Source organism: Aulostomus chinensis, chromosome 24, assembly GCF_037954235.1.
Source record: "Aulostomus chinensis isolate RoL2024-O1b breed Wild chromosome 24, RoL_Achi_v1.0, whole genome shotgun sequence".
NCBI classification, from domain to species: Eukaryota; Metazoa; Chordata; class Actinopteri; order Syngnathiformes; family Aulostomidae; genus Aulostomus; species Aulostomus chinensis.
This window is the reverse complement of record NC_141343.1, coordinates 6,994,532-7,022,407: the sequence shown is the minus strand read 5'-3', so window position 1 is coordinate 7,022,407 and position 27,876 is coordinate 6,994,532. Positions and strand designations below refer to the sequence as shown.

The following is a 27,876-nucleotide window of genomic DNA, read 5'->3' as shown; positions in this document are numbered from 1 at the left end:
TATGGATATGCCGTCCTGTAGGAGCTGAACTACTTGAGCAACTTCTGTGGGTTGCAGATGCTGCCTCTTGCTACCACTATTGATTGAGGGACATCTGAAATAGTTTATGAGCTTGTATTTGTAAATGGAAACGTAAATTTGAGTCCATTCAGCCAACATTGCATTTTCAGGAGTGTGTCTGAGGTAGATTGTGAACATACATTCCTCAACAACAGCCGCTGGGATAGGTTCCAGCCCCCCCCCCCACCCCCCCACCGGTGACTCTTAATCAGGAAAAGCGGAAGAAAATGGATGGATGGATGGTATTCCAGTAATTGAAAGCAGCGAGTCTATTTCCTGTTTCTGTTATACTGTCAATATGTTGATTTTCTTTAGTTCACACATACACCCAAATAAAACTAATTTATTATATAAGAATGCAATATAAAGGAAACTCACATGCGTTATATCATAATCCTTTTATTATATAACAGCAGTTACAACTCTGGAAAATGGAGAAAAAAGATGAAAATAAGCTGATAAATGATCTAATTGCTAGGTGTCATCGGTAAAGGTTAAAGATGAGTTGAGATGCTGTTGGATGGGAATAATACTGCTTTCATTTGCTGGAAAACGACACTGGACAGTCAGTCTGAAACAGAAAAGAGACTCACATCAGTACTGGTTCCTCTGGTCCTGACACAGTCTTGGTGTAGCGTCTGGTTCTCACCTGTATGGAGAATCTCTGTGTATAACGGGATCATCCAAGGGCAGAAAATCCTGAATGTAATTTATCTGGTTTTCATAAACCAGGAAGCTTCCCTCAGTCTAAAAGGAACATAGCGAGATTAGAAGAGAGAGCGAGAAAATGTTATTTCTGTGAATATGAGGATCAGTCACAGTCCCTCACCGTCACGGTTGTCCCACAGGAGTCTAAGCTGAAACTGAACAAGGCTCTCGCACTGTCCGTCTCCATGGGAACACAGCTGGAGTCCAGTAACGTGGTTCGGTCTGGTGGAGTGGGAGGGATGGTGTGTGTGGTGTCGACTACCACCATCATCCTCCCCTCTGGTAAACACGCTGTCCCAAATGTAAAGCGCCATAAAACTCCAGGTAAAACATGAATGAGAAGAGGAAACACTGATTTAATCTGGCAACTGTACCTACTAGCTCTTGAACAGGAAAAGTGCATTTATGAACAAGTTTATCCTGCACTCGTAGAGACTCTGAATCTACAACCGTCACTTCCACCCCGGCAACAAGACCTTGCAACGTTAGCTCCTGCGCACATGGAAATATGTTGGATGATAATCTGAGGAATGGCAGTTGAGGAGCAAGAAAAATGATGGCTGTAAAAATCGACAGAGCAACCACAAACGGTGACACTATCTATCACCTCGTAATTTATCCCAGGGCTGTTGATGGGGATCTCCACAGTGAAATGGTCTTCATTCGCCTCCACCATGAACCCGCCCATCTGTGCCAACTGCCAGTCCAGCCTGCGGGCCCCCAGAAAGAGCTCCCACTGGAGCTCAGCCTGAGGGCCGTGATGCAGCAGCAACAGCAGGCTACTGTCAGTGCACTTCCCCTCCAGCCTGGGGGCTTCTGGGGCTGCACCAGAGACAATGAAGAGCCATACGTTATCTTGCCAGTTATCCAACCATATTAAATGACTGTCAGCACTAGGAAAAAGCTTGAATAGAGAAATTACAACTGAATTTAACGTGTGCGATTTGCATTGTTTCACATCAAAGATGTTAAATTAATCCTAACCCCTAACCTGTGTAGTCTACAGTGTGTTCTACGTTGGCGTGATGGTAAAACCGCTCTCCGCCAGGTGAGATGTCGAGAGCGAAAGTAAAAGAGAAGCCATATGTCTGCTCGCCACCACCTATAAACTGGGATTTAAAAAAAGACATTTGTCATCTTGTACACATGCTTATGTGCTCAGCCTCAACAAGCGTTACCTCTGGGATTATTTTGGGGTGTGACAAAGGGAAACTGAGCTGGTAGGAGATGCTCCCATTTGGGTATGAGATCCTGGACACGTTGAGGTCCGTGTAGTGGTCTTGGGTCCAGGTTAGAAAGTCACCGCCGCCATCTACTGTCACTCTCTGGAGGGAGACATCAGACGCAAATGGGCCTAAAGTGGCAGAAAACAGTCCGTCTGATGAGGAATCTGCAGAGAAAGGAGGAATGAAGGGTTCTACTCAAGGTTTTGTTTGTTTTGATACAATTTATCACAAACTTAACTGCAATCCTTGCAATTTCAGTAGAAAAATTGACCCCCTCCCAAAAATATTAGTTGTAGTTAGACTGAAATCTGTATTTTTGATGAGTTAATTTGAGTAAAGATCTCAGACATATAGAGAAATCAATAAATGCAAAAATATATGAATAAATCAATGTAGAAATACAGTAATGAATACAAAACCAATATCAGGATGTTAAAATAACATTTTATACTTATTTGAGTTGGATATTCATAAGTTTAATGCAGGCTTACTGTGGATGAAGACAAGGGTTTGAGGGAGCAGAGGCGTCTTAAGCTGCCTGAGGGTACGATGCTGTGTGACAGGCCAGCGCTGGTCCTCCCACTGACGCATGAAGAATACGTCCACTGATAAGGACTGGCTGTACCGGCCCCTCACGACACCACTCTAGAAAAGTTAAAGGCATCATAACGGAAAATAAGACCATAGAAATGTAAATTCTCACTTCAAGAGCAAAAAAGTAGGCAGAAAAAATAGTTCTTTCTGGGGCTGAGGTGCAAAACATGTAAGATCCCATGCAAAATCTACTTGTTGTATAAATTCTGCTAGAAAGTATTCCTATCCTATAACCAAAGACCAAAGTTGCGGTCCCATACTTCGTTTCCAGAGGGTTTTGTTCCCAAAACTGAATTCATTTGCAGAATTCTTCCACAGTCTTCTAAGATTTACACCCGCAATGCACCTTTGCGCCACATGAGGGAACTTGTTGGCTTTCTACCACAATCCCTCATAGGTGCTAAAGACATGGATTGTTTTCAATGTGGAAGTAACTTGTTGATCCAATATCCTCCAAAGGGCTGGTTTAGCTAAAGGGGTGCAAAAATGGAAGTAAAATGTCAGGAACTTCAGGATCTTCTCATTATTTGTAGATAAGCCCTATTGTCATTTGGGTATTTATTATTTCTAAAAACCGATGTTAATACTTTTCAAGGGTAGCCTTCCTTATATACCTTGATGTGTGCACCCTTGGCTCTGGCGGGAATCCTGACCTCAACTCGCCCCTCTTGCAGCCTGATCTTGTACTCCTTCTTTTCAATGTCACTCAAAGCATATCCGTACACCCCGACCCTCACACCTCTGGGCCTGACCTGTCCGTGCACTAGCGAAGTAAGGATGTAAGGGGTCATCCACAGCAGGTCAGGCCCATCTGCCGTCACCTCATCTGCGGACAAGAGGGGATGTTTAGTTAAGCCATGGCACATTTAATTCTTTTGTCGTAAATTGTGATGTACTAACTGTGAGGACAGGCTACGGTGGCGTCAACTGCCAGGAGGTGGTGCCGGAGTTGGTACAGGATAGTTGCATTGACAATCTTTACATCCATACCCTTGTCCTAAGTGATTCAAGTGTACACATGGACATTTGAGCAATTTACACAAGCACTACCACAGATATAACCTCAGAATGTAGTACCTTGATAATGGAGGCGACAGGGGAAGAGTAGGGGCATCGAAGAGTGAGACGAGAGCCACGCTGTGATAGATTGTAGCCCAGAGTAGCAGCTTCTCTCCGGGACAAAGCCCTGACTGCCATTGGTGGCTGGTCGGCTTGGTGGAACATCACTGCCATCTCTACCTCATCAAACACCTGATTAGCGACAAATGAATATGAAAACACCAGTAAGGTAGAACCAACCCTGCTCTACTATTCTACATACCGTCTCGTCATTTTTGGAGTTGGTGGTGACACTAGGATGCTGGATGGACACCTAAGGAGGAAACACGCATGGTTTGATTCTCAGAATTTTTCTACCAGCCCCAGCATGCAATTCGGGATATATTAACCAAACAAGAGAAGTTAGAACCTCCATGTAGTTCTCTTCACACACCATCTCCCTAGTGCCCCACTGGCCATGAAGGGAGCAATGGAGCTGCAAAGGGTAAACTAATGCTGTCCCATTTGACTGCTGGTTCACAAACCAGAGACGCAGGTGATAGTCTGAGCCAGTCTGCAAGGTACATATACAGACGTGGAGGTTAAGGAAGCAATTCTTAAACGTATGAAGGTTTGAAGGAATCTACCTGGCTTTGGACATGACAGGCTAGGAAGGAGGCACGAAACACCAAGTCTCTGTCTTGGTTGATTAGGACGGTGTAGCCGCAACGAGTGGCCTCGCCTTCAGACAGGAAGAGGAGGCCATACTGGTCTGGTGGTTGACAGTAAAAACTGGTTAAGACACCACAAACAGACCAATTCTGTCTTATCATAGATGACATACCTTCAAAATAAAAACGGATCATCGGGCCGAGGAATTTGGACTTGACGGAAAGCCAGAAGTGACGTTCGAGGCATTTAGTCTGAAATATTCCTGTAAATGACAGGACTGAGGCATTAATTCTCATAGAATTAAGAAGAATACAGTATTATCTTAGAGGCATATTGATCCTGAATGAAAAAGGAGGAAGGCCTCACTCTCCTTTTTCATTCAGGATCAATAACAACAGAAGTCTAGTAGCAAGTGAACCAAAACTATTTGGAGGCAGGCTGATAACTTTGCATCTTCAACTATATATCATATTGTCAAATACAGATTTTTTTTTGGGGGGGGGGGGGGGGGGGGCTGGACCCGCATTTATTATTATCAGTTACAAATTATCCTTCAGTCATTTTATAAACAAAAAGGTATGAATAGAACCCAAGTCTACATCTTACATGTGGTAAAACTACCTGTGTGAATGTAGCTGAATAAATAATAACCAATTGTCAGACGCTACCTTCCAGCAAAAATTACTAATTTAATAACTATATTTTTAATTAATTAATTATTCACATTGATTTAGAAATCTATACACACGTGCCATATAAGATATAATATTTTTGCACAAGTAAAAATAATGCCCAGTAGTCTTATTGTGAACCCCAGAAGAACCTTCCTCTTGAGTCGTGTTGTGAAACGATAGTATTTCAGAATCGGCGTTGACTCCGGACATCTTACCTGACGGAACCGGACCGCCACTACAATCAGGTGAGACGAGTAGCAGCAAAATACTGAGGAAAAGACCTTTATTATCATTCCATAAGACATTTTCGCCTTACATTATGTTTTTAAACTCACCCAGACGAGAAATGGTAAAATATCCTGTTCATTTTTAACCAGGCTGCGTTTTTATCCGTATATTTTCACGGTTTTAGTCGTAACCGGACATGACGCCATTTTGTTGAACTCAACTGTAAAGCTAATTAGCGCTAATGTCCGTTTTTCCGACGGCCCGTAATGTGTGAATTAGCCCAAAAAACAACAACCAACCAAACATTAAAAAACGTCCCCAGAAATATTTTAATTATGATAAACCGTAAGATCTCACCATGATGTGTTGATGACACTGCAGAAACCGTCTGGCTAAGTTTATTTTGTGGAGTTTCTCATCAAAAAAATCTCATTACACTTAATTGAAGCTAGATGCATTTAGCGAATAGCATCTCCAGAGGCAACACAGTAGGAATTAATTAATAGTGGTATTAAAAAAACATTTTTCTGCCTCCATTTACAGGTTATTTTACAAATCTCAGGCTATTGTTTTTTTTTCTAATTTACCGAAATGACATTTTTGTCTAGAAATTAGAAAAAAATACGCACTTGTCAAAACGTTTAAATGCAAGCTAACAGTGACCCCAAGTGGTTTGGATTCATGTTTGTCACAAATTACACTTGAAAACTCAGATAAAAGGAATGAAATAAATCCTCTTCTCGTGATGATTGAAATGGTCCATTTATATTTTAAGAAATTCTTAATATTGTTTCCCATCATTCTGATTTAAGGTGGACAAAATATATAAAAGTATTAAAGAAATTTAAAAAAAAAAAACCTATTATACTTAGAAGTGGTGTAATAATAATGATAATATTGACTATCGGGTGATGTATTTCTCTTAGCATGGAGAGAGATAAGAAAGTAGAACTGCAACACAAGCATGTGGTGCAAGATGTTGGACCACTCAAATATGAAATAGAAATAAAATTGGCATGTTTTTCATGTGGAATCTGAAAAAATATACAAGAAATAATTGTCCTAAAATGGAGAAGTTGTATATTTTTGCAGGAATGTGTAAAGAATTGAAATACAGAGAATATGTTCATGGTTCAGAGGCATAAAAAAAGATAGAGCAAAACCCATCTTTAGATATCTTAGTGATACCCTCGTCCGACACCTCACAGGTACGACGGAGCCTTTACACGCACAGCAGCAGGAGAGTTCAGTCACCGAGACGAAGAGGGGACGAGGTTTAATCCAACCTGACAAACTGACAACGGTTGTATATTGTGTAGCAGCAGGTCCTGTGTGCAGCCGAGGAGCCGGCGTCTCCTACGTCCAGGATCTCACAGTTGGACGCCAGCGGTCAGTGCGCCCTCGCTTCATTAGAAAATGTTAAAGTCATCTCACGATTACATGCGCAGTAATCAGGCAGCGGCTTTGAAGGTCACCTATTTAAAGACCAAGGTTTGATAATAAGGATTTATCTCTTATTTGGAGCGGAGATTACAACAGGAACAGAGATTCTAAAACTTCATTTGTGTTCTGGATCCCTAAGGTGAGACCCCGCGGACCCTTGCATCCTTAGATATTCCAGTTCACTCTCTTTCACAAAGATTGAAACAAAAGAAAATTATTTTTTTTTTAATAAATATTTCATTTTGTTATACTTTTTTGTCCATCTTTATGTTTTAGTATCTTGTGTTAATTTTTTTCTTTTTTTGGCATTTGTATGGTTAATATCTTTTGGTTTATTTATATTATATTTATATCTATTTATAGTGACTTCCTAATCACCTCCTCTCTGATTAAATTTACTTAATTCATTCCCGAAACATGCGGGGGAACAATATTACAAATAAATTAACAACAAATTAAATTAGCAAGGGGGTGGTGCAAAAAAATGAAAAGGAAATGAGCTTTAAAACACTTATAATTACAAACAACATTTTCTTTCCTTTTAGATTACAAGTAAACTACTGCATTTTCTAGTTATTATGAGTAAAACTCAATTTATAATAATTAAAGTGATGCACTGAATAGCCAGCTCAGTGCTGCTCCGTCTGACTTCTGGTATTTAAACGCTTGTAAAACGCTTTTAAGACCTTTTGTTGTTGTTTTTCTGAGTTGCGGAGAACCCCGGGGAGACCCTCAAGGACACCCAGGGGTCCCACATAAATACGACCCACTGATCACCAATGAACAATATCTGAAGGTTCTTTTTCTTGTAATTTTATCATTTTTCTCCTTAAGAAGCTAAAAATTGCCCAACATCTCATTCTCAAACTTTCCATCCCAGGAAACTAGAACAAATTCTGTTTTCAGACTCAAGGTAACAACCAACACTTGAATCATCTCGGCTGCTATTGTGGCCTGACATTTCCGACTTCCTTGTTTGTCTGGTCTGACTAAAGCTGATGACAGGAAGGTTGGTGGAGTGTCGGAGTGTCCAGGCGGCGTCAGTAACATTTGAGTCACTGTGTGTCATGAACAGCACGAAGGCCTCACGTTGTGTCTGGGCACCACGAAGACCTCGGTGGTTTAATCCAAACTGACACAAATGCAGTACTGGGATCAGGTTTTTAGTGTATTTCTACATTTCGCATCTACTTTTCCCCTCTGAAATTGTTTGGAACACGATCCCTGGAGTCTCGAGTTGGATTCATTTTGCGCTAATTCGGTCATCATCGTGGCTAACGATGACCTTTTCTTGTCCGGTGACACCTCCTCGTTCCCTCACCGCCGCATCCAATCGCGTCCCTTTGTTTGCTCGAGAATGAGGAGGATTTGAAGACGAAGAGACCTATTTAGCAGCTCGCCACCACCTCATCCTCCAGGAGAACAGTTTCACAGCTGCTCACTGGTGTCTCGAGAGGTGGAGATGCTTCGTTCACAGGTGCAGGTTCTTGTGGCGTTTCTGTTTGCGTCGGTGCTGCTGGTGCGGGTCGGAGGTGCTCCTCATCTTGACATGCTGACGGAGACACTGAGAGAAGACCTGAAGCATAAGGTGAGTCACTGATGGCTTTGATGCAGGTGGATGATGTTTGAACCATTAGTTGCATCTAATCTCCTTTTCTGCATGTTTTTTTTTTTTTCCAGGACCTGGCTCCCTTGCTCTTTCTTAGGTTTGCTTCTGAACTAATGAGAGGAGACGAGACGCTCCCCGAGCTGGAGGAGGAACTGGGAGTCAGGGAAGAAGTGATGCGGCGTCACCTTCCTCTCTCCCAGAGAGAACGCAAGGCGGGCTGCCGCAACTTCTTCTGGAAGACTTTCACCTCGTGTTAACACGAGAGGGGGATTATATTTGTCCATGCATCAGTTAGCGCAGGATAAAGGTGATTGGTTAAAAAAATGTGCAGGAATGAACCATGTCAAATAAAATGTTCTGGTTTTAAAGAGTTTCTTTGTGAGTTTTGGGTTTTGTTTTGTTTTTGTATGTTCCTGTCATTTTAAATTGCACTTAAAAATTAGAGGTCCTCCTGACATATAATTTAGATCAGGGGTAGGCAACCCTGTGCCATGGAGAGGTGTATGTACAGGGGTGAAAGAGTCGGAACGGGCCGGAACGCAGTTCCGGTAAAATGTTTACGGCCAAAACGGAGTTCCGTTAAAAAAAAGGAGGAGAAGGGAGCTGTCAGAATCCCATATTAAATAAAGAAAACGACGTCTGAAGGGGGTTTCACTTTGAACGCGGCAGACGCGGCGCGCTGCGCGGGATGGGGCGCAAGCACGCGCAGCGCTACCAAGTTGCTGGGCTTGGTTTGCGCTCATGTGACGTCACAGCGCGCCCACATACACATTGAATGGACTTCCCCCGCGAAGCCTGCGTCTTGCGCGTTCAGTGTAAACCGCCTTGACACGGTGTCGTCCCCATGAGCGTATCTCCGCATGCGAGGCGTTTCTGATTGGCTGACAGACGGACACGTGGGTCACGTTACCAACATTGTTAGTTTTGATTGGTTAAAACCACACGTGTTCTGCTTTCACTGAACGAAAAAAAGAGAAAACAAAACAGAGGGCAAAATCAAAGAACTCGGCTGCTGGCGACCTGCTTTGGCACAATGCAACGTAAAATAAGTGACATGTTTCAGCGAAAATGTGACAGAGTTAAAGAAGCAAGAGAAAAAGTTAGCAAAATTAGACTCATGGAAGATTCAGACACAGAGCCACTCATTGATGAGAGTGAGTTCCAGGGAGAGTCTGCCAGTGAGAACCCACAAGAAGAAGAAATCATTGAGTGACACTGATGATCTGTTTCTTCATGTCTGCATGTCTGCCTGTTCCCTGTTGTCAGCACTGTAGTGGGCAATGACTGTAAAAAGCAGTTTTCAAAGCATTTCCAGGGGAGGCGCGGGAAGAATGGGGCTATGGGGCTGCAGTTGTGTGGGGAATAGACACCTGAAAACTGGAATAAAAATCACCCAAAACCGTAAAACTTAGTCGGCAGCGTCATTTTTTTTTTTTTTTTTAACGCGTGCGTACAGTTCTGGCAAGACCTTTAAGCCACTTTCACCCCTGTGTGTGTATGCAGGTTTTCCTTCCAACCAAACACTTCAACAGGTGATTCCACTGATTAACACTCTTCTGTGGCTGAAGGTGTGTTAATCAGTGGAATCACCTGTTAGTGTTTGGAAGGAAAACCTGCATACACACGGCTCTCCATGGCACATGATTGCCCAGCCCTGGTTGAGATCAATTCCATGCATGTCCCGGGTACTACATTTCCCATTATGCCTCTAAAACGCATATTGTCAGACATTCCCTGCTTTGAAACTGTAGATATTTTTTTATAGGAGCACTATTAGGGTATACTTCAACCAAAGTCCATGTAAAAAAAAAAAAAAAAAGAAGCTTTTTTTAGCTAACTTAAACTTATCTGCCCCAAAATTGTAGGAACTATTCCTCTTAACATCCAGCACCCCACCACCAAGTTTGGTGAAATTCGGCTAGTTTTCAACCGTGCGAACAGACAAAGATGAAAGGTGATAAAAAACCAAAGCTCCAATTATCAATTATACGAACAAAAGAAACTAATGGGCAAATATTTTGATATTCGGTTGTTTTTTCTTAAAGCATACATATGCTGGTTCCAGACTTGTCAAATGTAAGGATTTGCAGCTTCTTTGGGGTCATTTACGACAGAAAATTAAATATTTGAGTGTTGGACCTTTTTGCCATATCAATTTTGGCTCTGAAAAAAAAAAAGTTCTCTTTTTTTAGGCATTTTATAGACTAAATAGAGTATGAATAATAATTGAGGCCCTAAAACAAAAACAATCAAATCTGACTTTCAGAGCCAAAAAAATAACATTATTAAACCAAACCTGTGTTGTGGGAGTGATGCAATCTATAAAAAGGGACAACCTGATTAACTTGCTGACATTTTAATAACTACAACCTTCCATTCTCACATGACTTCCCATTAAATTACTCACTTCTCCTTCAACAATCCTTTTTATTATCAGGTACAAAAATGGCCTCCCCGCTCATGGAGGTTGACCTTCGTACCAAGGGCTTTGACTCACTCACAAGCTCCAATTCACAGCATTTCAAACTGAAAATAATAATAATAATAAAAAGACACCAAAGCTACATGGCTGATTGTGCAACGGAACAAAAGTTATACGACACAAGAATTGGCTTTAAATGATGAAATTATGTACCATGATGATGTAAAAGCAGGTTAATATCAGTATTTACGTAAAGAGATGGATCGAAATTCAGAGCGAGAGAAAACAGAACATGACATCCTTGAGGTAAGGCGTAGAACTTTCTAGCCCTGGGGGGGAGGGGGGGGGTGCACAAATACAAAAAAGTCAGGACGGAAAACATGATCAATATGTAACAAATACTGTAGTTTCAAAAACTCGGCTCACATGAGTGCAAAGGTGAACACAAATAGCCACAAAGTGAAGAGTTGTATTCCAAAAAAGATTTTTTTTTTAAACATTCTGATGTCATTTTATCGATCAACCAATTTAAAATCAGTTCAGCTTTTCTTTGTTGTTGTTGTTGTTTTTTTTACACGCTTCTTTCTTGTCCCTAAATATACAGACTCTTCATTTGAGGCTGGTGGATGTTTTCAAGTAAACAGCCAACACCCTGTTTGCCTTTAGACAGAACAACATTCAACTTCATTGCACCATCTTCCTCTATGTAACAGTCAAGTATCAAACCGATGACGAGCAAAACAAACCCACCAAATGTGTTTTGTAGACATTCAAAGATCCTGTTGTATGAAAGTTTAGAGCTTATGAGATTTATTCTAGCGTGTAATAGTAAAAGCTACGGGAATAATAAGACTACACATTCCTTTCGTCTACATTTCTCCCTCTACGAGGCTACGTCACCGCAAACATCCACTGCACTAACGGCGACAAACCAAACCTTGCTCTTATGTACAGTCACAGTTGTTGCTGCACTATGTGCTCGTAATGCGGCAGGAGTTTTGTCGAGTTTTATACCGTACCCTTCTGCGTCATTCACAGTGAAATTAAAGTAAATAAAGCTGCATGTAAATAATCAGTACCGATACATGATTGGTGGAGCCCAAGCTGCCTGCAGGTCAGGCTACGTTGTACAATAAATGTGGTAAACCTGGCAGAATCAAACACAAGTGTATCACTTTCACTTGAGGGGAAAGATGTTCTTTTTTTTAATTATTATTATCCTGAATTATCTTTTTTAATTCTGTTTTTTTTCTTTATCGGGAAAATGATCAGAAAAACAAGAACAAATCCAAACCCCCGCGAGAAGCTTGAAGTCCCATGGGAAGTTCTCATCAGCGCTGAAGCTCCAGTTCTTGCTGTTTATCCCCGATAAACCAGCTACCAACAGTGCTGTGTGGATACAAGCATAGTCTTAAATACACAGCAATACACAATAGTAGATGAATAGAATGACAGCTTCTCTTTGATTTAGAATTTCTGTATTAGTTTTGTCCTTTTAATACTTTTTTGAAGGAATAAACTAAATTTCTTTTCTGAATTCGATCATTTTTTTGTGCGTGGAATGATGAGATAATTTTCTAAAAGGAAGAAAAATCTGTTTTCTAAATTAATGGTGATTTTCCTCAAAAAAAAAAAAAATTCTGAATTAATGGCATAATGTTCTGAAAAAAAAAAGAGACCTCATCAATTCAGAAAAATAAATATTTCCTGTCTGAGCAGGTTTTTTTTTTTTTTTCTCCTCAAGTGAATTCAGTACGCTTTGGTAGATTTGTACCAAAATGAAGAAAAATAAAGTTCCTTCTCAAATGAAATGGCAGCTACATTCCAGCAGGGGAAGCTAAAGCAAAGATTATGGCAGGCTGACGAAGCAAAAGCAAAAATAAAACAAAACCAAAAAAAACACAAAAAAGTAGGTTACAAAGTAAGCAGGGACATGAAATTCTTAATCAAGCTGAAATGTTTGACTGTTAATAGTTTCTAAATTTGTTAGCAGTCAGTGGAGATTTTGGCTGAGAGGTCCTGGATACGCCGAGCGCTGCAGCTCTTGCACAAGATGTGGCCGTCCAGCGGGTAACAGCCACGACCCTCGCCCTCGGAGGACAACAGGAGTCCACATTCCTGAAGGGGATGGAAACTTCAATCAGTTCAGCTCAATGCAGACTGATTTTTCTGGCAAGTTTTAGGTTTTGCTTGAATATTTCTAAGTTTTATGACTTAGTAATCATCTACAAAGGCTCTTAAGGTGGCTTATGTACCATATTTATCCATATGAATTTGCTTTGTTGCATTTACCTCACAGACATAACAGTTGACATGGAAGCTGCGGTCCAGAGCGACTATTCTGACCGTCTCCTCCTGACCCACTTCAGGCATGATGGGCTCACCACACACCGAACAGCGAGGTGCGTACTTCCTGTAAGGGACAACCATCAGAATTTGCTGCTGGTGGACATATTTGTGCTTGAAGGGAGCGATATCCTACCTGTGGAAGTCCTCTATGCAGTGTATCTGAGAGGTGGCGTCCACAGTGAAGGGCACTCCATCCAGGCAGCAGTTACAAACAACACATGTAAAACAGCGAGGATGGTAGGCCTTTCCCATGGCCCGTAGGATGCGGTCCAGGATGGGCTTGGAGCACTTTGAACATCGCTCTAGGGTACTCTGAGGAGTACAGATGGAAGTACGGATAAGAGATAAAATGCTGAAGGGTGAACTGTCAGGGGAATTCTGTAGTTTAATTACTCACAATGTAACAACTCTCGCAGTAGCTCTTCTTGTCCAGAGCGTAGAAGGGCTGTCCTCGCAAACGGGCGTGGCAGGTGATACAAGTGAAACACTCCACGTGAAACACCTGCTCCATGGCAATACATCCGCTACCATCACCGACCACATTGTCACCACAACGGGCACAGCGGCCTGAAACGGGAAATTTTGTTATTCTCATGCAAGAGTGAAAGTTTTGCAGTCATTATTTATTCTGAAATAGAATAAATACGAGTATGTGACCGGCTGTACCAAAATAGTCCTCTGCAGGGGGGTGGTTCATATCATACACCAACTTCTTGGTGAGTCGATCCAGCTCCTCCTCAGGCCTGGTTGTTTCTACCACCTGTTGGACAATGAGGGGACACACAGGTCACACAAGTCATGCTAAAAAGTACTAAAAACAAACAAAGAGGCATTGAACATTTACTTTTTGGTACCAAGTAAACACTGTAGAAAGTAGAGCCCATGTAGTACAATCAGCTGATTTTGGCTGTCGCAGATATATCATGGCCTACCTTATTGGACTGGTAAGCAGGACTCTGTGTGGTGCCTGATTGGTTGTTTTCCATCCCTCTCTTAGACAAGGGAGCCTGGTTAACTCGTCCTCCTGACCCTGAGCTGACCCCCTTGTACCCCACATCTGAGTGCATCTCCTGAGCTTGAGAGCTAGGGTGTGGTGGGTACCAGCCTTGTGGACTTGTCTGAGGTGGGGGCCGTGACACGTGTTGGCGAGGAGGGGGTGGCGTGTAGGCCTGTTCAGCCTGCCTCCCTGTCTGAGAGTATGTGACAGGCTGGGCCGTCTTGACCTGCACACTGAATCGGGGCCCGGTGGGGGTGGAGGCTGTGGTGTAGGAGGCCGGGACAGGCTGAGGGTATGGTTTTGGGGTAGAGTTGGAGGAGTAGTAGTCCTGCTGGTGAGATGTGGAGTACTGAGATGTCTGGTGATCACTGGGGTAAGGAGGTGCTGGGTGGTATTGGCTCAGTGGATGAGGGGGGTAACCCATGGAGGGACGACCCTGAGGAGGGGCTGTGCTCTGGTGTGCAGGCTTGTAGTGATCCCCTGAGAGGTATTTGTTGTAAGGCACATTGTCGTACAGCTGTGAAGAGTCAGATAACAAACAGAGAAAAAAAAACCCTTTAAAACCTGAATTCTTTTTTAATGTTTACTGGAAAATTTCAACCTTTTGAGAAATATACTTATTGGCAATCATTCACGTGAGCCAGACAAGAAGATAGATGGGGACTTCTGGGTCGCTAGATAGCTTAGCACAATGAATGGTAGAGTGTGGGAAGTGTTAGCATTCCCAAAAAGTCACGAAACAGATGCCATTCAGGATTTTGATTTGTCCAGATGTAATCCTCCTCATCCTCTCTTGGAAAGCAAGTCATATTTAGTGGTAGCGGTCGCTCCTCTTGTCATTAATTAAAGTTTTATAAGCCAAAGTTCCAAATATGCTTCTGCACTTTAATTACAACATCTTGACATTTTAAGTTATTCCAGAGGGACTGTTATCAAAAAATAATTCTATTAATGGAGGCAAGGACTGTGTAGAAAATGAAAACAAATGTTGTATTTTTACTTCCCATCCACTGCCATTCATTGTGCTAAGCTAACTAGCAGTCTAGGGGCCTCTTATGTACACCCTGAGGAGAGAGAGGTATCTGTCTTCTTTTCTGGCTCTGGGGAGGGTGGACAATAAGCGGAATCCCCTAAAAGTTGTCATGTTTCTTGAACATTCTTCAGTCCTACTTGTGTGCTGGAGTCGTGTGGGTTGCTGTCCAGATCCGCGAGCATACTGGTGAGGGAGTCAATCTCTGCATCAATCTTGGAGTGATGGCTCACTGGTTTCTCTGGACCGCGGTGCTAAATGACAACAGGCATGTTAACACACACAGACACTAGAAAATCTAGAAGATTGGAGATTAAATACCAACGTATGACATCCAGTTATTTTAATTAGCAAAGATGCCAAAAAATGCCTACCATCATCTCGTAGCTGTCCATATGAGGGCTCCAGTTGCGGTCGTCTTTGGGACCATGGGGAGGGGAGAAGTAGTGATCACCAGACGAGTGATGAATGGGCCCACCTTTGGATTACAAAACGGACACTAAACAACGTTCTTGAATAATCTTTGACAAAGATTAGAAGATAGAGGAAAGTTGAAAGTTTAACTTGGATCATTCACTTGAAATTGAGTTCACTTGAAAGAATGCCTTCGCCCTTCTGAAGACCTTTTTTAAGCTCTTGCTCTACTGCTCCCCTTCGGGCTTCTATAAAAAGATCAGGAGCTCAAGGAATCTCAAGAGTGTTCGAACCTGGACGAGTAAATGCGATGACTCTGATGTTGGAAATACGATCTCTCACCCAATACAAGGTCCTAATATCTGACTGGTATCATGATCTTACCTGTGGGTCCAGTGGCCAGGTACCTGTTGGCTCCACCTCCTCCGTTCTGGTCATAAGGGCTATATTTTGGCCGGAAGTCAGGCGTGCCCTTCTTGTTGGGCGCTCGGTAGATGGCTGGTCCTGCAGAGTGGGACATCTGGGGCACAGCTCGCTCTGGGCTATCAAGAGTCCTCGGTGGCAGCCAGGTGGGACCAGACATGGCAGGCTGGACATATTTAGGGTGCATTTGTTATTTACCTCAGTACTGACTCGGATTTCTCCAGACACCAGCTCTCAGTCCACATTTTCATGAGCACAACTGTAGTTGTTGTGTGTATTTATGTGATATGTAACCAATGGAAACTCAGGGATGCTCCAGACTGTGTTTCCCATGGCAACGGAGAATGAACAATAGGCTTTTAGTTGAGGAGCAGGAAAAGAGCCGCTGTTCTGAAAGGCTCGGGGATTTCCAGCAGACATTGCCCCAAAACATGTGTGTTTCTGTCGGGACCTCATGCAGAAGACCCTGAGCGTGTGCGCACACACACACACTCACATTCAGATACACAAACAGGTGCAACTCTGCGGCTACCCCTTCCCCTGTTATCCACCACAATGGTTATTGTGTTTAGGTGTTTACACGCCAGTATCAACCACTTCCAAATGAAGCTGAACAAAAACAAGAAAGGAAATATTGTGTAATGATATGTGTGTGTGTGTGTGTGTATACACGTGAACACCTGGCTCACAACAATATATTACATATCTGCAGGATAAATAACAGCTGAGTTGACAAAGTGCTGACTTGCACCTGACATCCTTCAATTTTTTTCTTTCTTTTAAGGAAAAAAACATCTGGCATTTCTATGCATTTTATTGAAAGTGTCTCTTTTTGTCTACCAAGGAAAACAAAAATCTTTAAAAGAAAGAACAAACTCGAGATCTTTTGAGCTAATCGATACTGAAAGTTGTTTTTTTTAAAAAAAGTCATTTTAAACAAACATACACACGCAAAGAATGCAAGAGTGTCAATGCGATACTTTTGAGAAGCCCATTGTGTGGCGGACACAAAGGCCGAACCAATATTATCAAGAGTGTTGAAATTAATAACACACTCAGACTGATTGTATGTGGCTGTTATAAATCCTCGATAAGAGGATTAGAATGACGGATCATGAGAATATGATGTAGCCAGACAGAACAGCTTTTTGTTTGTATTGGACCTTTAGTTTGTTTTTTTTTAATTTTTAGTTGTGATTTGTATTTTTTTTTAAATCATAGATTTAGTGATATAACACAATGAGTTAAAGGTGACCAGAACATCCACTGTGGAGCTGCTTTAAACCCCTGTCTGACTCCGGATGAAGGCACACTCAAATCCGAGGATGGCTGGGCCGGAAAATTAATCTCAGCAGCTTAAATCTCTTCAATTTCAAAAGCTAATTGAGGATTTATCTGAGTGTCATTTAAAACAAGTAAAGCCTATGTTGGTTGTTCTTCTTGTAACCTGCGCTATAAGCCTTACTAAACGAGACTGTACAACTCAGAAAATGTCAAAGTTGATGACAGTAGGAATATCAAACTATCGGAAATGAACAGCGAGGACTTCTGGTGTATTGTATTTCAAAATAAAATCCAACACGCCTAATCAACACAAAACAATTTTAACACACACACAATAAAAGGGCAATTCAGCAGCACATGACAGTAAGAACACTGTTTTTCTTATTTGTTGAACTTCTAAACATTTATCCCAGTTTTTGCTAGCATGCATAGTCTGTTATTGTTAAGCTTTTATTTTGAAGGCTAAAAGCTAACAGCATATTGAGACGTAACTGCTAGCTGCATGCCTGAAAGTGAGCTACGTGTTCATCTTAAATTGCACGAAACAGTGAAGAAAAGACAGCATAGAAAACGTCAGTATGGAGTGATGAATAAAACAAGTTTCGACACTACGGCTAAGCGACTAAGTGTCGCTCTTCACAATTAGCGAGCTATTGCTTGTCTTACCTTCTACGGTGACTCTCTCCCCTGCTTCGAGCTCATCTACCAAAGAACATAAAAATGGTGTCACGTAGCAGGAAAAAGAACATTGCAGGACGACTACCGGCGCTTCCCTCGTTGTAACCCCAAAGCGGCACCGGCTTAACGTCTAAATTTGAATGAACGGACTGGATTGTCAAGTCTGTGGTGCAAAGGAACACCGACTTCGGTGCGTCACATCTCAGTTAAACACACGTTTCTCAAGTGATGGAACGTAACATCAAACCACAATAACGCTTAAATCGCAAAACACATAGCCGCACTATCTTAAAAAAAAACAATCAACAACAAAAAAAAACTAGACTTGTTGACTTGTTTGTTAGCTCGTTGGGAACTCGCGCGGAGCTCGTGCCCTACCTCCCGGCTAACTTCAACGCAACCGAGGAGGTAACGGAGAATTAACGGGGACCTACCGCCGGAAACGACCCCCCACTCGCTAAATCTACGTGTCACGATAAACGCGTAAATGTCAGTGAAAGTTGTCTAGAAAAACAAACAAACTTTCCTGTTTTTTTTTAAAAGCTTCGGCGTCGTTAACCTACTTTGTGACGGGTCCAGAGGCCTTCTACTGCCGCAGCTCCTCACTGCATTCTCAACGTGTGACGTAGCTACTGTCTGTGTATGTGCGCGCGTGTGTGTGTGTGTGTGTGTGTGTGAGGGGGAGAGAGAGAGAGAGAGAGAGAGAGAGAGGTAGGGGGTCTGCCACATACTTATTTTGCGATTGCATTCATTACACATTTTTTTTCTGCAAATGCTGTTACCTTAAAATCGAACAAAACCTGGCGATGCTAATAAGCTGATTATTCGATATTTGATTTAATCGTCTTGTTAAGCATTACAAACTAAAATTAAAAGTGTGTGTGTGTGTGTGGGGGGGGGGGGGGTACTGTACAGAACCCGAGAAAGGTCATACCAGCAATGTCTCTTTTTTAATATATGCTGCTTTTTCCCGATGAGGAGCTCGTAGTCAAATGAAGTTAATGTGTTGTGATAATAACTCGTTATTTTGAGATATATAAACCTGTCTTCTGGGGATAATGAGCTGTGCTATCTCGAGGTAACGAGATAAACCGCTATCATGTGATAAAGTACCGCGTCATGTTGGAAGAGCAGAATAATGACCTGTTTTGAAGAGATAAGGAAATTTTAAAGAATTACAGCCAGGATTTCTTTTGTAAAGCGTCTAAAGTGGGCAATGAAGCGGGTGTATCGAAATAATTCAATGTAACAAAGTAGACACGGGTTGATTTAAGATTATCTGTGCCCCACATACATTGTGAAATAAACAAATATGATACATAAATACATACTAAATGAATTCATAGTATTATTCAATATTATTTAAACTTTTATTCAATAATATACAATACAAGCATAATGAATAAAACAAAGTCAAAGTAGAAGTGGGAAAAACACAATGTTCAGTGAAGGAGTGAATAACACAGTAAATAACCCGAAGTTAATATTTCACAACGCACAACTTTGCTGCAGCACTGCTTTTTAAATACTTGAATCCAGTAGAAAAACACAAACTAAAAGGACAGTGTCGTGGGCTTACGTGTGGATGCATATTTGAAGAACTTGATTCTATTTTGGAAGAAAAAAACAAAACACATTGTGCAAAAACAATGTTTGAAGTACCATGAATGAAATGAAATATTCTCAATACTTTATTTCTTCTTTGCAAACTGCTGTCAAAGTTTGCCCCGTTTATATTTTGTTTTTGGTTTATTTGGTCAAGGATATATGCGTGTACACACGCACATGTTTTCTTCAGTATGCAGGTCAAGTTCTTGCTTTGTTATTTTGTGGTTCATGAGATTTGGGTCAACCGCACCTCTTCACCCTCTTATGCCCCTCCAACCTCATTTTTCTTCCCCCCCCCCCCCCCATTCCACCCTCCCTCCGCATAGGAGGCCCAAAGCTTTCCCCAAGGCACATCTTCAAAGGAAAGGTTTCATAACTTAATTATTTACTTTTTATTTCCAAGTCCATCCTTGCCAAAAGGTGGACAAACAACCGTGGCAGCTCCCTGGGATATCCCCGCTTCCTTCTCCGGCTCCTCCTCCTGCACCGCGTTTGCCCTTATATGTCCAGGTTTGAAATCACAGGAAGAGACAGTTCGGTGTTATTGTTGCAGGAGCCATCAACACTTTGGCACCAGTGGGGAGGGGGGTTGAAGTCAAAGCAGCCCACTTTATCAGATCAGCAGTCTGTAGATCTGTCCAGGCAACCAGGAAATCTCAATACGAGGGGAATCCCTGCTTTTGTTCTGTTTGGTGAGGAGTGACAACACCTCAATAGACTCCTATAGTTTCATGAAATGAACTTAAAGGCCAGGACTCATTGACCTGACATGAACAACATTCCTTTTAATGTGAACAGGGCCACTGAGTGGCTAATGGACACTGACAGACACGGTAAACGGCACAGGAAGTCACTAGCAATGTTGCCCAGCCTCGCCAACGGAATACAACCAATGGCTTCCGCCCATTGGTGAACCTGTTTAGTAATGTTCTCACTTTTCCTCAACCACCCCCCTCATCCGTTCTTCTCACAATGCCTGGAAGTAGCCGAGACCTACATCTCCCTCTCTGTTTTCTTAATCGTTGTTTTCCTTCACGTTTTTTTTCTTTTTTTTTTTCTTGTACAAAGAACACAATTGATCCAGCCTCTGTCCAAACAAATAAAAGCACAAGGACGCACACGAGTTCTTCACCCCTCGCTAACGCTTTACTTCCGAGTTACATTTTCAAAGGATTTATATCAAAAAGATGTCATGTTTGACAGATTTGCTCTTTGAAAAACTTAAAAGACATTTGGCTTTTACAATAGGGAGCAGCTAAAATCCAAACTGGACCTGCAGGCATGGGTGGAGCATCAAATTTTGGAAACTGGTGTTCTCTTAGAGCCCCTCGATTGCAAAACAAACATTCATTCCAGGGTTTTCGAGAGCTCTCTTTCAATGGGGCCCTGGGTAGTCAGTCCTCCCACCCCCACCCCCCACCCCGACGACTGCTCCCATGCCTGCGGCTGTGCATGGGTCTGCTTTTTAGTCTCAATTGATCCTTTCATGAGTATTACAGTACAGAACCCAGGGCAGGCACATGGAGAGAGAGAGAGAGAGAAAGAGAAAAGTGTACTTTTTTGAGTGATCATGCAAAATTTTCATCTTTCTGTAATCTGATATACAAAAACTGGAATGCGCACATCCATGGGAGATTCATTCATTCTTATTTTGGTATTGGCCTGAAATATAAAGACATGAATTCTGTGCTCCCCAGTTCGCATGTCTTTCAGATAAGTGAGAGATATTTGAAGAGAGTATTAGTACCAGGGGGATACACTCATCATAAAGATTCTTCTGACATTGTGGCCCTAGTCTAGTTTGTTGGCAGTGAATTAAAATGGCATTGCTAACAAGTTGGTAATTGTGAAAGAAGTGCAAGAAGAAAAGGTCCCAGGTCCTCCTCCATGACTCTACCCAGAGCTGTCAGGCAGCTGCTTGCCAAACTGACTGCAAGTATACACATCCTACATGAAGCCGTTGCAAGGTTTTGCAAAAAAGTACACTTTCTTTCGACCTTTTTTTGGTTTTGCAAAATTTTCACAGAACGATGTGAAAAGTTTCCCATCGAAACTGTTTGAAAAACGTCAGAGACCCTGCTATGGCACCAGTCATACCAGAACTGGAGGGTCTCTGACGTTTTTCAAAGTCCTTTGAGGGGTTAACGGTGCGCCTCGGGTTTTTCAAACGTCACAGACCCTCCGGTTCTGGTATGACTGGTGCCATCGCAGAATCTCCACCGTTAACCCCTTAAAGGACTCTAATTGGTTTGAACCATTTGGGGTTTGCTTAACTTGAAGCCTCTCTCGATGGTTCATTGTGAGACCTGGTGAACCCCGCAGCCCCCTTGTGGTGCTGTTGTGCTGAACTCTCTCTTAGTTCAGGTCCTTTTCCTCTGCCAGGCACTAATAATTGATATATTGCGTTAACAACTGTTGCAGCTCAGAATTCAATGAAAATTTAAAACAAATTCATTGTTACTGGCAATATAAACATGATTTTCTGTGATGGATCCCTACGTTATTATGCAAGCCCAGCTCTTTCTGCAGGACCCACTTATCTCCTCCCAGACGACCTTGACGATTTGTCTTCCCCGTCTTCAGAAATTCTTTGATGCGACGGAAATACGGTTGACTTCTGTGCTCCGTCAATTTACTGTGTCTGGGTTGTCTGTGAACCCAAGGTTGCCGCACAGATGAGGTAACCTTCCGCTTATTTTTCACTGATTCATGACCCCGCTGCCCTCGTCCCCTCACTCCATTACCTCCCCCTCCTCCATCTCCTTTTCTCCCCCCTTGTCTCCTTCTCGCTTTATTATTGACGGATGTCCTGTGCAGGCGTTTTCATCCATGTCTCTGAGCAGCTTTGCAGGATGCATTCAGAAGTGTGCGTGTGTGTGTGTGTGTGTGTGTGTGTGTGTGTGTGTGTGTGTGAGAGAGAGTGTGTGTGAAGGGCAGTTCCTGCACATCTGTCGGCTGCATCTCTCTCTGTGAGAGCAGGGAAAAGGTTGTTTTTCACCACTAGTGGAAGGTGTCTCCCATGTCGAACGATCGATTTTGTCTTGCTTCCTTCCTTTTGGTCCGCATAACACGTCCCCTGTGCTTTCAGGCAGCAAGCCAGAAGCTTCCGGATTGAAGCTTCACAGTTGCCTGAAATGGTCAACTCAGCATTGATATCCTGTAAATTAACAACATTACTTACCCTAAAGAAGGATTTAAAAGTAGCTTGTTTATCCAACAATAAGTTAGTGTTCCAGCATCCTCTCAGACAGTTTCCTCTGTCCAGGAGAGAGGTGAGGGGTTTAGGAAAGCGTTGGTGGGGGAAGCTTGATGTTCTGCCTCACCCTGGGACATCCAGGCAAGAACAACCCCCCCCCCCCCCCACAAGGGTTCTTATTTGTATTTTTTTCAACGTGGCACACAAACACACTATTCTTTCCTGCCATTACTTCACTCAGGACTCAGAGGGGTTTAGAAAAACTAATAGCCCACTAAAAATACTTGGAGCCCAGGGCCTGGGCCAGGGCTTTTCCTGCGCTGCTTCCAGTGAGCGCGTGGGCAATTGAGGAAAGAGGAAACGAGCAGCTATGGTTGTATAGAGGGAGGGCTTCCTGCGCAACATTATAAAGAGTCCCTTCGCTTCAAGCACCCGTCACAGTTGTGCTCAGAGCCAGAGGAGGCTGAGGGTGAACCTCTGCTCCTTGTTTGATTGACTGAACGCTGAGTCGAAGGATTTGACGTCGGCAGAGGGCACGTTAGCTCTCGTCCCTGCTGGTCGGGGTAAGTTGGATTTATCTTACTTTAATCTCTTTGACTTCATTAGTTCCCAGTAATTATTGATTAATTTGCTGCTTTTCCAACTACCGTGATACCCGCAATAACTCAAAGTGAACATTTTCTCTCTTTGTCTCAAAGGTACGAGTAGGGAGCTGGTCTCACCTAACAGATGTGTCTGGGACACTCCAATTTATTTATTTTTTTAAGTGCACACAGGTAGGTCACGACTGCATAAACCCTTTCAGTGCAGACCTTCTACTTGTAATTGTGTTTGGAGCTAAGTCATCACCACCGTTCCACTGTCACAGACAATGGAAGTGGTGGAAGGATACAGGAGGCAGGAGATGAAGATGATGATGGCCCCAGCTGCTGGGTTTGTGAAGGAGTTTACACGCCACTGCAACGATGTGCTGCTGAACCTGAACGAACTCCGGCACCGCAACATTTTGACTGACACCACCTTGGTTGCTGGCAACACTCACCTACAGGCGCATTCTGCTGTGCTTGTGGCCTGCAGGTAAGCATTTCCTGAAGGCTCTTTGTGTGCTTGCAGAACGCCATTATTGTCACAGCTTTGCCCCACCATTTCTTCCTTATTTCCCCCATAAAACATGCGTATCTTAACGGCAGTATTTCTTGTTCCCCCTGGATCCTCTCAGTGGGTTCTTCTATTCTCTTTACACCCGCCATGTGTTGCTTCAAGGCTGTGGTAGCAGCAGGGAGCAGCTCATGACCGTGTCCCTCCCTAACAACCTGGACCCCTCCAGCGTATCCCTGCTGCTGGACTTCATGTACACCGCCCGCCTCCCTCTGACACCCAGCATCGCCCCCGGGGTGCTGGCTGTCGCAGCCTACCTGCAGATGGACCATGTGGCTGATACCTGTAGGGATTTCATGCAGTTGCACTGGTGAGGAGCTGTGTGATATAAAGTATAGACGACTTAATCACGTGAATCCTGAATGAAAACTCGATTCCTGTTTATATTTAATTTATTGGCTACTTGTCTGTTTTGCAGCAGGGAAAATGTGAGTGCAAGGCGTCCCCAATTGGAGCTGGACTCCAGGGTGTCTGTAGCCTCAGTAGCTCCCAAAGGAGGGGACCTGCCAAATCTTGGACCGCAACAATTCCTCCCAACTTCAGGGTAATGAAAAACTGTTTGAAGATATTACAGTTTACTTCCTTTTGGGTTCATAAATACCACTGGAGTGCATTTATGTACGTGCAGAGGTCCTGCTACAATTAGCTCATTAAAGAACTTCCCTTCTTTCTTCCCAAGGGTCCCCACGGAGGTTGGGGACTCTCTCAAACCAGGGGCTTTCCAGACCTGTCAGCCTGGATCAAAGGAGCTGAAAAAAGAACCTGAATCACCCCTAATGGGTATCCCAACCCCATCTCCGGATAGCCCCGCCCGCTCCAGCTGCCAACCAAACTCTCCAGCAGAGTCCAAAACATGCAACAAAAATGTTCTGGTAAGTTTCGAGAAAAGAGATGCAATTCAAATCGAAAAACTGAACCAAAACCAAAACCTATGTTTGTATCCTCAGAGTGATCCCAAAGCAACACCTGACCCAAAGGCCTGCAACTGGAAAAAATACAAATACATCGTCCTCAACCCTCTCTGTGCTGCAATGATGGTGAAGGAGGAGGAGACGGAGGAAAGTCACCCATCCCCCTCCACAGATAGGATGGCTTTGACCCCGAAAGCACATACAGAGGCGTGGTCTGGAGAAGTGCCTGGTCAGATTGATAGGTAAGAGGCCTGTAGAAAGAGGTTCAACTGAAAATGATTGTTTAGTTCTTACTTTAATAAACCTCTCTCCTCCAGTCAGGGGCAGGCCTCCTGCTACGAGGGTTCTGGCCGAGCCCCTCCCCTCGGGCCACCCCCCTCTGTGGATCACTCAGCACTGCCTCCCACTCAGGAGGGAACAGGTAGAAACCGAACAAAATCACTTGCTTGATGAATATCCCACCACGCCTCAGATATTTAGAGAATCAAACAATCACAACACTGGTTTTTAATTTTGTCTGCTCCCCCCTGATTCAGATGCTTCTCACCAGCCAATCAAGAGAGAGAACCACTATGGGAACCACTACTGTCCCTCTGGCAACACCGGAGGAACAAAGGCTGTCTTCTCAGGTGAGGCTCTGCAATGCTTTGCCTGTTTTTTAATTCTTGAACAAACCAAAGTCTAACCATGTCTTTCGCTCTGGCAGGCGACAAACCGTACCGCTGTAACATCTGCGGTGCTCAGTTCAACCGACCGGCCAACTTGAAGACTCACTCTCGCATTCACTCTGGAGAGAAGCCGTACCGCTGTGACACCTGTGGGGCGCGTTTTGTTCAGGTGAGGACCAACCCAGGACTGGTTCTACTGTTAGCATACAAGGTTACCTCTCAGTCCTGGTTGCGTGTAGTTTAGCTTTTCTTAGGCATAAAGTGGGGACAAAAGATACACACGCCTGAATCCAAATTGTACCGTGCATTTTGAAAGAAAATATTCAGCTCCAGCTAATAAGTCATTAATCATTTCCATAAGAATGAAGACAGCAGTTTGGTAGGGCAGCAAACTACTGTGTTGCCCACCAACACAGGGGCTCCTGGCTGTGTTAGTGCCATGTCTCCTTAGGGAATCCCCTCGTTTTTCAGGGGAAAAGATCATTTGAAAGAGCAGCTTACAGGTTTCTTCAAAACCAAGCCATTTGCACCATTTTAAATGGATACTTGGAAAGTGGGGGACAAAATGTTGACATTGTGATATTGATACGCTGGTGTGAAATGTGGATTTTTGAAATTCCAGGCAATATAAACTGGTTCCTCAATTTTTGGGGGGAGGGTATCTTTTCTGCTGGTACACAGATATCATGATGTATGGAAGAGGAATCGTCACGTCAGTGAATTGTGACACTGTGGTTATCGTGTATCATGAACATTATCATGTCCCGGGTTTTTCTCGATGAAGAAGTTGCTTATTTACTCACTGCTGCATAAAAGATCATTTGAATCTTTCATCTATATTGTTCCCTCCCTGTGTTTGTTGTGGAACTTTTCAAATAATGTGAACGCTTTGTCTACAGGTGGCTCACCTCAGGGCCCACGTCCTGATCCATACAGGGGAGAAACCTTACCCCTGTCACACCTGCGGCACACGGTTCCGCCATTTGCAAACCCTAAAGAGCCACCTGCGCATTCACACTGGAGAAAAGCCTTACACTGTGAGTCACACACACACACACACACACACACACACACGCCAGCTCAACCACTAGCACTCAAAACATGTTTATATAAAGCTCTAGTCATCGCCTGGTCATGTTCCTGCTGTCTGATGTGTTGAACACTTTTTTTTCCCCAGTGTGAAAAGTGTGACCTTCACTTCCGCCACAAGAGCCAGCTGCGTCTTCACCTGCGGCAGAAACACGGGGCTGTCACCAACACCAAGATCCGCTACAAGGTCCTGACGGAGCCCTACCAGCCTCTTCTGCAGGCCTGCTGAAGAGAAAAACGACTCCATCCTCAGCTGGTCATTAGTCACGACAAGCACATTCCTCCAAATAAATCTGTCAGAGGGTGCGAAATCTGGCGCAGCAGCCGGGCAAACCAACTTCCTTGTGACATGGGAATGACCTCTCCAAATTTTAATTGTAGCAAAATTCGAAGTGTTCATTTAGCATTTAAAACGTGACAGTTGCTTTTGAAGAAAGAAAATCTGCGTTGAATGAATTTGAACGGATTCTTGGGTGGATTTACTTTGATGGAGAAAATGCAATGGAATGTGTTTTTGAAGGTTTGTGAAGGGTCAGACAGAAGGGAGGGGATTAAAAATACGTGAGGATGTGTTTGAGTATGTGAGAGGTTTAAGAGGGAAAAAGGCAAGTTTCAGAAAGTTTGTTGACGGTCAACTGCTTTGATGCCTGTAAAGTCTGATGCATGTGCACTTATTCATTCTTAAGATACTTTTCTTTTGAAGTATTAGTGTGTTGTTTTTTTTTTCTTGTCAAATGTGTATTTAACTCAATTTATTTTAGCCTTGAGGCCTGGGGCCTGCATGTTCTTTAAAAAAAATAAACTAAAAATGCAGCGATATCTGCTTTATCAGTCCAAGCAGGCAAAGGACTTAGTTGACACATACTGGATTTAAATATAGAACATATAAAAGCAATTGGATGATAAATGATAATAATAATAATGATGTATGTGAGCGAGTTTGCTGGACAAAGATGGTTTTGTACAATTTAAATGAAATAATTTTGGAGGATTTGTGTTCAGTGTCTGATTTATTCGAGGTGTTTATCATCTAGGAGGGGTCAAATATGTTAACACCCCCCCCCCCCCACACACACACACACACTCCCATTAACACAGTCTTTCTACGCATGTATCACATCTTTTCTAAAGTCATATCTGTCCCAGCACACTTTATGTTTTGTTTTTCTTGTCTCTGCTGTGGAAACAATGACGCGTAGGGCACCTGTTTCCTCCAGAGCCCTAATACATGGCACCCCCCCCACACACACTTAAACACACGCACACACACACACACACACACACATCACCAGGTGACAACACGTGTGTGAGCTCATTGGTGTTTCCTGAGGGTGGCAAGGAGACTCCTGTTGAACTCTCCCACCCTCTGTCATCCTCGTTTCCTGCTCCCTGATGAG

The 27,876-nt window shown here is 43.1% G+C and overlaps 4 protein-coding genes across 20 annotated transcripts; 2 read left to right on the top strand and 2 right to left on the bottom strand.

The window, feature by feature from the left end:
• Positions 1 to 455: 455 nt before the first annotated feature.
• LOC147238559 (uncharacterized) lies at positions 456 to 5,707 on the bottom strand. Of its 10 annotated transcripts, none has more exons than XM_086196685.1 (17): positions 5,308 to 5,456; positions 5,188 to 5,240; positions 4,471 to 4,560; positions 4,274 to 4,398; positions 4,057 to 4,200; positions 3,910 to 3,960; positions 3,666 to 3,839; positions 3,489 to 3,585; positions 3,203 to 3,414; positions 2,486 to 2,639; positions 1,947 to 2,122; positions 1,760 to 1,877; positions 1,376 to 1,590; positions 1,143 to 1,260; positions 890 to 1,059; positions 710 to 807; positions 456 to 631 (listed from the first exon to the last, which is right to left on the bottom strand). In XM_086196685.1, the coding sequence occupies exons 1-17, from the start codon at positions 5,337 to 5,339 to the stop codon at positions 535 to 537; spliced, it is 2,124 nt and encodes a 707-aa protein (XP_086052811.1). In that variant the 5' UTR covers positions 5,340 to 5,456; the 3' UTR covers positions 456 to 534. The 10 variants fall into 10 exon arrangements, with proteins under 10 accessions (XP_086052811.1, XP_086052812.1, XP_086052810.1 ...); XM_086196686.1 differs by having other exon boundaries at positions 1,947 to 2,158; positions 3,341 to 3,414; XM_086196684.1 differs by having other exon boundaries at positions 1,947 to 2,158; positions 4,081 to 4,200.
• bcl6b (BCL6B transcription repressor) lies at positions 5,167 to 27,463 on the top strand. Of its 4 annotated transcripts, none has more exons than XM_086196697.1 (15): positions 5,167 to 5,217; positions 6,523 to 6,589; positions 12,668 to 12,846; positions 12,974 to 13,076; positions 21,987 to 23,216; positions 23,352 to 23,429; positions 23,522 to 23,730; positions 23,873 to 24,121; positions 24,230 to 24,355; positions 24,491 to 24,964; positions 25,040 to 25,143; positions 25,259 to 25,351; positions 25,429 to 25,559; positions 26,290 to 26,427; positions 26,568 to 27,463. In XM_086196697.1, exons 7-15 carry the CDS (start codon positions 23,525 to 23,527, stop codon positions 26,706 to 26,708), a joined length of 1,662 nt encoding a protein of 553 aa, XP_086052823.1. In that variant the 5' UTR covers positions 5,167 to 5,217; positions 6,523 to 6,589; positions 12,668 to 12,846; positions 12,974 to 13,076; positions 21,987 to 23,216; positions 23,352 to 23,429; positions 23,522 to 23,524; the 3' UTR covers positions 26,709 to 27,463. The 4 variants fall into 4 exon arrangements, with proteins under 4 accessions (XP_086052823.1, XP_086052824.1, XP_086052825.1 ...); XM_086196698.1 differs by having other exon boundaries at positions 5,202 to 5,217; positions 6,520 to 6,589; XM_086196699.1 differs by lacking the exon at positions 5,167 to 5,217 and having other exon boundaries at positions 6,461 to 6,589; positions 24,491 to 24,683; positions 24,759 to 24,964.
• On the top strand, positions 5,197 to 8,585 carry sst5 (somatostatin 5). Of its 3 annotated transcripts, XM_086196703.1 has the most exons (4): positions 5,197 to 5,217; positions 6,523 to 6,589; positions 6,730 to 8,231; positions 8,324 to 8,585. In XM_086196703.1, exons 3-4 carry the CDS (start codon positions 8,106 to 8,108, stop codon positions 8,507 to 8,509), a joined length of 312 nt encoding a protein of 103 aa, XP_086052829.1. In that variant the 5' UTR covers positions 5,197 to 5,217; positions 6,523 to 6,589; positions 6,730 to 8,105; the 3' UTR covers positions 8,510 to 8,585. The 3 variants fall into 3 exon arrangements, with proteins under 3 accessions (XP_086052829.1, XP_086052828.1, XP_086052827.1); XM_086196702.1 differs by lacking the exon at positions 5,197 to 5,217 and having other exon boundaries at positions 6,559 to 6,691; positions 6,783 to 8,231; XM_086196701.1 differs by lacking the exons at positions 5,197 to 5,217; positions 6,523 to 6,589 and having other exon boundaries at positions 6,596 to 8,231.
• trip6 (thyroid hormone receptor interactor 6) lies at positions 10,628 to 18,522 on the bottom strand. Of its 3 annotated transcripts, none has more exons than XM_086196693.1 (11): positions 18,413 to 18,522; positions 17,838 to 17,873; positions 15,849 to 16,053; positions 15,425 to 15,528; positions 15,191 to 15,304; positions 13,956 to 14,537; positions 13,690 to 13,783; positions 13,421 to 13,590; positions 13,157 to 13,335; positions 12,967 to 13,087; positions 10,628 to 12,792 (listed from the first exon to the last, which is right to left on the bottom strand). In XM_086196693.1, the coding sequence occupies exons 3-11, from the start codon at positions 16,045 to 16,047 to the stop codon at positions 12,661 to 12,663; spliced, it is 1,695 nt and encodes a 564-aa protein (XP_086052819.1). In that variant the 5' UTR covers positions 16,048 to 16,053; positions 17,838 to 17,873; positions 18,413 to 18,522; the 3' UTR covers positions 10,628 to 12,660. The 3 variants fall into 3 exon arrangements, with proteins under 3 accessions (XP_086052819.1, XP_086052821.1, XP_086052820.1); XM_086196695.1 differs by lacking the exon at positions 18,413 to 18,522 and adding an exon at positions 18,284 to 18,302; XM_086196694.1 differs by lacking the exon at positions 18,413 to 18,522 and having other exon boundaries at positions 17,838 to 18,396.
• Positions 27,464 to 27,876: the final 413 nt, after the last annotated feature.

What these genes read in the sequence shown, in the direction of transcription:
- bcl6b (XM_086196697.1), top strand. Translation starts at nt 23,525, where the DNA reads ATGGAAGTGGTGGAAGGATACAGGAGGCAGGAGATGAAGATGATGATG. An exon ending in GCTGTGCTTGTGGCCTGCAG is followed by an intron (nt 23,731 to 23,872) that starts GTAAGCATTTCC and finishes GGATCCTCTCAG; the next exon opens with TGGGTTCTTCTATTCTCTTT. An exon ending in CAATTCCTCCCAACTTCAGG is followed by an intron (nt 24,356 to 24,490) that starts GTAATGAAAAAC and finishes TTTCTTCCCAAG; the next exon opens with GGTCCCCACGGAGGTTGGGG.
- trip6 (XM_086196693.1), bottom strand. Translation starts at nt 16,047, where the DNA reads ATGTCTGGTCCCACCTGGCTGCCACCGAGGACTCTTGATAGCCCAGAG. An exon ending in CCCTGCAGAGGACTATTTTG is followed by an intron (nt 13,591 to 13,689) that starts GTACAGCCGGTC and finishes TTCCCGTTTCAG; the next exon opens with GCCGCTGTGCCCGTTGTGGT. An exon ending in TGCATAGAGGACTTCCACAG is followed by an intron (nt 13,088 to 13,156) that starts GTAGGATATCGC and finishes TGTCCCTTACAG; the next exon opens with GAAGTACGCACCTCGCTGTT.
- sst5 (XM_086196703.1), top strand. Translation starts at nt 8,106, where the DNA reads ATGCTTCGTTCACAGGTGCAGGTTCTTGTGGCGTTTCTGTTTGCGTCG. An exon ending in GAGAAGACCTGAAGCATAAG is followed by an intron (nt 8,232 to 8,323) that starts GTGAGTCACTGA and finishes TTTTTTTTCCAG; the next exon opens with GACCTGGCTCCCTTGCTCTT.
- LOC147238559 (XM_086196683.1), bottom strand. Translation starts at nt 5,339, where the DNA reads ATGAACAGGATATTTTACCATTTCTCGTCTGG. An exon ending in ACCCCAAAATAATCCCAGAG is followed by an intron (nt 1,878 to 1,946) that starts GTAACGCTTGTT and finishes TTTAAATCCCAG; the next exon opens with TTTATAGGTGGTGGCGAGCA. An exon ending in CCTGTGGGACAACCGTGACG is followed by an intron (nt 808 to 889) that starts GTGAGGGACTGT and finishes TGTTCCTTTTAG; the next exon opens with ACTGAGGGAAGCTTCCTGGT.